The sequence below is a fragment of the Humulus lupulus genome, chromosome 1, assembly GCF_963169125.1.
Source record: "Humulus lupulus chromosome 1, drHumLupu1.1, whole genome shotgun sequence".
NCBI lineage: Eukaryota > Viridiplantae > Streptophyta > Magnoliopsida > Rosales > Cannabaceae > Humulus > Humulus lupulus.
In genome coordinates this window covers 55,520,971-55,527,654 of record NC_084793.1, presented here as the reverse complement: position 1 = coordinate 55,527,654, position 6,684 = coordinate 55,520,971, and the positions used below count along the sequence as shown (strand labels likewise).

The window sequence follows — 6,684 nt, the reverse complement described above, 5'->3', positions numbered from 1 at the left end:
TTTGGCACAAAACCTGGGTACAATCATCTTAGGGTGTTTGGATGTGTTGCATATGTGCACGCTAATCAAGGGAAGTTAAACAATAGAGCAGAGAAAGGCTATTTTATTGGTTATCCATATGAGGTTAAAGGATATAAAATTTGGTTTCCTAATGAGCATAAGTGTGTAGTGAGTAAGGATGTTATTTTTAATGAAAATGTATTGTTTAAGACTAACTTGCAGGCAAGAATAGATGTTCAAACTTCAAAAACTGAGACTTTAAATGAGTCTTAAGAAAATTTAGAAGACTTGCATAATTCAATTGACATTCCAGCTCGAGGTGGAGCTTCTCCAACAACTTAAGATGAACTAAAAATATGATAATGACCCTGAAAGTGACTCTGAAGAAGTTATGATTTACCAACACAACCTTGATGACTACCTTTTAGCAAGAGATCGAGAGAGAAGGCAGATCAAGTTGCCATCAAGATATGCTCAAGCTAACCTCCTTGCTTTTGCATTTATAATTGTTGATATGATCAATGAAGAGGAGCCTAGAAATTATGAAGAAGCCATTAACAGTCTGAATTGGAAATATTGGGAAGCTGCCATGTTAAAAGAGTTAGATTTTTTTAGTACAAATCATACATGGAGATTGGTTCCAAGAGAAAACAATTAGAGAGTTATAGGTTGTAGGTGGAATTTCAAAAGGAAAACTGGAATCCCAGGTGTTAAAAAGCCTAGATACAAGGCTAGGCTTGTGGCAAAAGGGTATGCACAACTAGAGGGCATCGATTATCATGATGTTTTTGCACTGGTGGTCAAGATGACATCCATCAGAATTATCTTAGCCTTAGTTGCAAAAGAATACATGGAATTAGAACAACTTGATGTGAAAACAACTTTCTTACATGGCACTCTTGAAGACAAGATTTTTATGGAATAGCCAGAGAGATTTAAGAATCAAAAGGGTGCTGAGATGGTGTGTTTGCTACAAAAGTCTTTACGGTTTGAAATAGTCTCCCTGCCAATGGAAGAAAAGATTTAATGACTTTATGCTCAAAAGGAGGTTCAATAGAAGTCAATATGATCAATGTATATTTTCAAAAAATCAACTCAATGGATTATATTTACCTACTAGGCCTGCACACCAGGCCCGACACACCCAGACCGCCCAAAGAACTCGCCTGGTCCGATAGGCCCAAACCTGTCACCCGAAATCCGACACCCAATTCGGATTTTGCCCGCCCAATCCAAATGTATTTCGGATAAGATTTCAGTGGACCTTTTGGGATTTTTGGATTTCACGTGAACCCTAACCCGACAATAAGTTTTTAAAAATATATGTAATATGTAGATATATTTGAAAAATAAAAACCCTAAGTCAGAAAGAAAGTCCTTGACCTGACCTCTCTTCTCTTCTCCTTCTCTCTCTACCCAGTCGACATCACCCATTCTCTCTCCCAGCCTGCCGAATATCGGCCCTCTCTCCTCCCTATTTCTCTAGTCGGCAACCATGGTGGATGTCTCCTTCTCGATCTCAGTTGTTGGTCCCTTGGTGGTGGTGGACGGCGACATCAGCAGCACAGGCGCAATAGCTCATTCCCAATCTCTCATCTTAATGTTTGTATGTGTGTGTAGGATCTAATTTGATTTGTGTATATGTATTTTGATTTTATTTTTGCTAGAAATTTTCTACCGTTGATGCTTGTTTAAGATTTCAGATTTTACATGAATCCGATTACACTCGATCCAAACCCGAGCCCGATCCGAGACTATTTCGGGCGGGTTTTGTAGTTGTTTTCTCAAATTTGAACCATCCAAACTTGAACCCAAGCACCCGAAACCCGCAAAACCCGCCCGATGTGCGGCCCTATTACCTATTGATTTATGTTGATGACATGCTTATAGCATGTAAAGATCCTGCTGAAATTCAGAAATTAAAGTATGTTCTTGCTACTGAATTCGAAATGAAGGATCTTGGTCCAGCTAGAAGCATATTGGGGGTTGAAATAGCAAGAAACAAAATTAAAGGTACTCTTACTTTATCTCAGCAGTCATATATAAATAAGATTGTAAAGAAGTTTAAGCTTGAGGATGCAAAATCGGTTTTAACTCCAATTGGGGCGCATTTTAAATTGTCATCCTTGAATAAAGATGAAGCTAAGATTGAGCAAGCTTTTATGAAGAACATAATTCAAATGTAGTAGGGAGTGTCATGTAAGCTATTGACAGTACTAGACCTGACATAACTTATGGAGTTGGTTTGATTAGCAGGTCAATGAGCAATCCCAGAAAATCACTGGAATGCAGTCAAATGGTTGATCAAGTATCTTAAGGGAGATTCAATGTTAAAACTAAAAAACAAAAGTAGCTACTCAGACAGTTTCATAAAAGGATTTTGTGATTCAGATTATGCAGGGACTTAGATAAAAGAAAGTCAATAACTGGTTATATAACACAGTTAGTTGGAAGTCAACATTGCAGCAAGTTGTGGCCTTATCTACTAAAGAAGCTGAGTACATGGCCATTACAGAAGCAATTAATAAAGAAAGTTTATGGATCAAAGGTCTCATAAATGAACTTTGGCTATAATGAAGATAAAGCTATCATTTACTGTGACTTTCAAAGTGTTATTCATCTCACGAAGAATAACATGTCTCATGAGCACACAAAGCACATTGATATAAGACTTTATTTTGTCCGAGATATTATTGACAGAGGTGACATTAAGAATAAAAAGATTGCAACTAAAGATAACCTCTCAGATATGCTCACTAAAGAATTCCTGTTGGCAAATTCAAACCAATTTTGGATTTGTTTAACATGGCTCTTGAGTAGTAAGCATCAATTAGCATGGGAGTGAGTCCCTAGTCTTTCATGAGTTCATCAAGATGCAAAAGGGTGAATTTGTGAAGTTTGTATCTTGATTCACCTCAGCCCATCAGCTACTTATATTTAGTTAATAAAAAGACTGCTATTACAGTTAGTTTTGTTATTCCTTTGAACCACTTCTGTCACCTTTGCTCTTTCATGGAAATATAACAAATGTTGAAAAATTGAGAGGCTGAGAGTATTGTGAGACTAGATTGAGAGGAAAAGTTCTGTAACTCAAAGAGAAGTGTTCTTTGAATAGGCTGTAATCTTCAAACTCATTCATAGTGGAAAGACTAGGAGAAACCTCCCTGCCTTGGATGTAGGATCACACTTTGTGATCTGAACCAGGTAAAACTTGGTGTTCTTCTCTATTCATTTTTTATTCATTTTTTTTTTACTTTGTTTAAATTTTTGCAATTACTTCCGTGTTTTGTCATTTTGTGTTTTATATGTGTGCTGGTTATTTTGGGTCATGTGTGTGCAGGTGCTTTGGCATTAAAGAGTGTAAAAGATCCTCACAAAAACACAAAAAAAATCTAAAACTCCTTCACATTCATAATATGGTCGAGCCCCGTCGCTGGTCACATAATCACAATGGAAGAAGTGTTGGTATTATTTCACACACCATCAAATACCACATTTATGCCGAACCCCGAACGGTGGGGAATGAATTATGATTCTCCTCCTTAAAATCGGTATAGAATAATGTTGTGTGTCCATATCCAACATAGTACATATATATTTCGGTTCTGACAAGGGGGAGAAAGAAACATATCTACACATCTAACCTAATCCTTACATAATACCGTGAATGAAAAATATATACTAGAGAGTAGAAATAAACATTCATGGTAACACTCAACTCATCACACAGCTAAATATCAAGTTTTGGCAACAAAAAGACACCCACTAAAGTCGTGCTTAAAAGCTGATTGGATGTTTGTTTTGGACTTAGAATGCTTAGCACGGCAACTTTTGTTGCTTCTCGGTTTGAAATTCAGAAAGGAACTCAAAACTCAGTAACCTATTAGAAAGTTTGCTGGTTCAGCTCTAACCGCAAACCCAAATTTCTTTGTGTTGTATTTCCTGTAAACTCCAGTTAGTTTCTTATCCTTTCCAGCCTTTTGATGGAAAGAAACCATCAATCTTGAGCATTCTCTGAAAATACACATAAAAAAGAGAGTTTAAGAATAAACCATTGAAACTTTTGTAATGCCAATACAAGAAAGAGAGTCAGAAAAGAAACTCACAGGAGTTGGTTTTCTGAATAATAAGAATACCACTCGCTGGTCTTACTCCACTGCTTAGAACCGTAAAGAGTACACTGAGAAGTGTAAATTGCTGCCGCGGCAAGCAAAGACGGCGAAAACTTGAGCATTTCGTACTCCACTAAGCACAACTCAATGATGTAGGATGACAAGATTTCAAGCTGCTCTCAGTTCCAATCCGATATAATGTTAGTGTTAGTTGTTTATATCAGGATACATAATTGTATTTAAATACATTCCTGTCAGACTACTCACTTTTTTGTTCGACTGAGCGGCTTTGAGAAACCTCCTCATGAAAACAAATGGGGTAGGCACAGAAAAGTTGAATTGTAACTCATTCACAATCAATTTCTCCTGTTCATAGAAGAAGGGCATTAGTGGACAACATTCTTAGAAAATGAAGAGATAAATAATTGTTAAGTGGTGATTTACCATGTCTAGAACATCTTGCTTTGTGTATGCCTTGTCAGTTATGAGCACAAAATCCTCAATTACAGGGACTGAAACCTCCTCATATTTGCATGCCAATAGAATAGCTGTCACCCCAACCAACTGAAGCTTCTTTCTGATCACAATTTGACGCTCTAAGAACCTATCTATGAGATTGACAGTGAGGAACAATGTCTCTTCCATGAGGTCAAACTTGTGGTGAACCTGTTTATAAAATAAATAAAGCTCTATATGTGTCTCTCTAAAGATTTTCAAATACTACATAAGCATAGGAAGAAAAAATTATATGATCATTGGTTAATTGTTTGATTCATTGTGAAAGATTTATATAAAGAGCAAACAACATACCTCAATTAGCCAGTCAATGAGTATGGCTCTCATTTTGTCATTAATGTCAGGTTGATGAACCATGTAATTTGGAGAGACACAGCTTAAACACTGCGCAAAATATGATATCATTCAGTAAAGAAGCAAACTATATCGCTAAATGTAAGGCCGCATGCCCAAGTTAGAAAAGCAAAGCGCTTTGATTAACTTCTTTCAATTTTGAAAAATACATGGACCAGATCTACCGACAATCTAATAATTGTATTATAATGGCATTCATAAAATAAGTTTTCTGAAAGAGAAAGACAATATCAAATAGAGGGAGGCTCATAACAGCCAAAACACATTAAAATTTGCGCAAGTTTATGGCATACGATTCAGTTTTCAGATATCAGAGCCACGACTTTTAAAGGCAGGCATGCCCCTCAAATTAGCCAATTGAAACTGCATATGCTTCTCACTTCAAAAATAAATAAATAACACTGCATATGCTTCCAAAAACAATAAATGAGACTTGTAACTATCTCATGGGCTGAGTGAGTTAACAATTATTAATCAAGGGAAGTATAAGATAATTCAGAAGATCTAATGAGCATATTAGTTTGGACTAAAGGAGCATAAATTTATCAACAACAAACAGAACCTTGAGCTTCAACGTCTATTACAACTTAAAAGTACAAACATTTTCTTTTGTTTGATGTGATAATGCTATTACCTCGGTTTTCCTATAGTGGTCATAAATTTCATTTACGTACTCAACTACTGAAAGTGGATCTTTCAAATTGCTGCTGTCGATGTCCATGACAGGTTCCTCTTCCACATCTTCCTCATCTTCCACATCCTCCATTTCAACTTCCTCCTACAGTATATATATGCAGTATATCGACAGTCATTTTTCCAAACAACAACATACATAATTGAAATTATTGCTAATGTAGCTAATCCAGGAGTTACTATACACAATACATACCACCTGATCAAGTTCATCTAGAAGAGCTTCTGTGTGCTTCACAAACATTGGTATTGAGACATCCTTGTTATCCTCAAAGTCCTCCACATCTACAATCTGACAATCTTCTACACCACTAGACTTTACTGCCAATAAGTTTAGGTTCTTAGTTTCACGATTACAAACCTGCAGATCATTAAAGATTCCATTGAAAGTCAATTTCCTACATTCCATTGAAAGTCAATTCCATTGAAAGGAAATACAAAGAAAAGAGATGGAAAATACTTCGGAGCAATGCTGAACGACTTGAGCTGGTAGCAGCTTCCTATACAAACGCCAAGCAACAAGCGTGAAACAAAGAACAGGGTAAAATTAGAAATCCGTAGAGTTAAATACTAACCTTGTAAATTGGTTTATTAGTTAAATTTGACGTTTTCACATTGCTTGAGGAAAAAAGAAAACTTGAGAAAGGAAAATAAAGCATAATGTTAAGAAAAAAAATCAGAGGCAAGAGTTACAATTACCCAGAAAAATCTCTTTTGTTGACGACATACGGATTATGAGTTGCCCCCAAAATGTTGGGATTGATATTTCTCAGTGCCCTTCTGGGATTGTTTCCCATCTCCTTAACAAACTTGGCACCCCCATTTCTTGAACCTTCTTTAAAATATCAAAGAAAATACAGAGCAAAAGAATAAGCTTTAAATTTATGTTGAAATGTCTCAACCAAACAGAACTCCATGACTAGTAACACAAAATCATGTTTAAGATAATACCTTGAAAAAATGAGGGGTTTTTAGTGTCCTGATATTTCTCTTCTATTCCACCCATTGT

The 6,684-nt window shown here is 36.2% G+C and overlaps 1 protein-coding gene and 1 long non-coding RNA gene across 2 annotated transcripts; both read right to left on the bottom strand.

Annotated features, from left to right (window-relative positions):
- Nucleotides 1-278: 278 nt before the first annotated feature.
- LOC133792730 (uncharacterized) lies at nucleotides 279-1,252 on the bottom strand. Its single transcript, XR_009874262.1, has 2 exons — nucleotides 1,114-1,252; nucleotides 279-1,003 (listed from the first exon to the last, which is right to left on the bottom strand). It is a non-coding gene; the product is annotated as an uncharacterized LOC133792730 (long non-coding RNA).
- Nucleotides 1,253-3,388: 2,136 nt separating this feature from the next.
- LOC133792721 (G2/mitotic-specific cyclin-2-like) lies at nucleotides 3,389-6,684 on the bottom strand. The gene is made up of 10 exons (XM_062230634.1): nucleotides 6,627-6,684; nucleotides 6,375-6,510; nucleotides 6,136-6,175; nucleotides 5,872-6,036; nucleotides 5,617-5,760; nucleotides 4,923-5,012; nucleotides 4,557-4,778; nucleotides 4,380-4,478; nucleotides 4,107-4,285; nucleotides 3,389-4,014 (listed from the first exon to the last, which is right to left on the bottom strand). Exons 1-10 carry the CDS (start codon nucleotides 6,679-6,681, stop codon nucleotides 3,873-3,875), a joined length of 1,272 nt encoding a protein of 423 aa, XP_062086618.1. The 5' UTR covers nucleotides 6,682-6,684; the 3' UTR covers nucleotides 3,389-3,872.

Bases quoted from the DNA above. Each gene is read 5' to 3' on its own strand.
- LOC133792721 (XM_062230634.1), bottom strand. From the start codon at position 6,681: ATGGGTGGAATAGAAGAGAAATATCAGGACACTAAAAACCCCTCATTT. The intron at 4,479-4,556 runs GTAAATCACCAC...TTCTATGAACAG, and splicing joins AGCAAGATGTTCTAGACATG to GAGAAATTGATTGTGAATGA. The intron at 4,015-4,106 runs GTGAGTTTCTTT...GTGTATTTTCAG, and splicing joins TATTCAGAAAACCAACTCCT to AGAATGCTCAAGATTGATGG.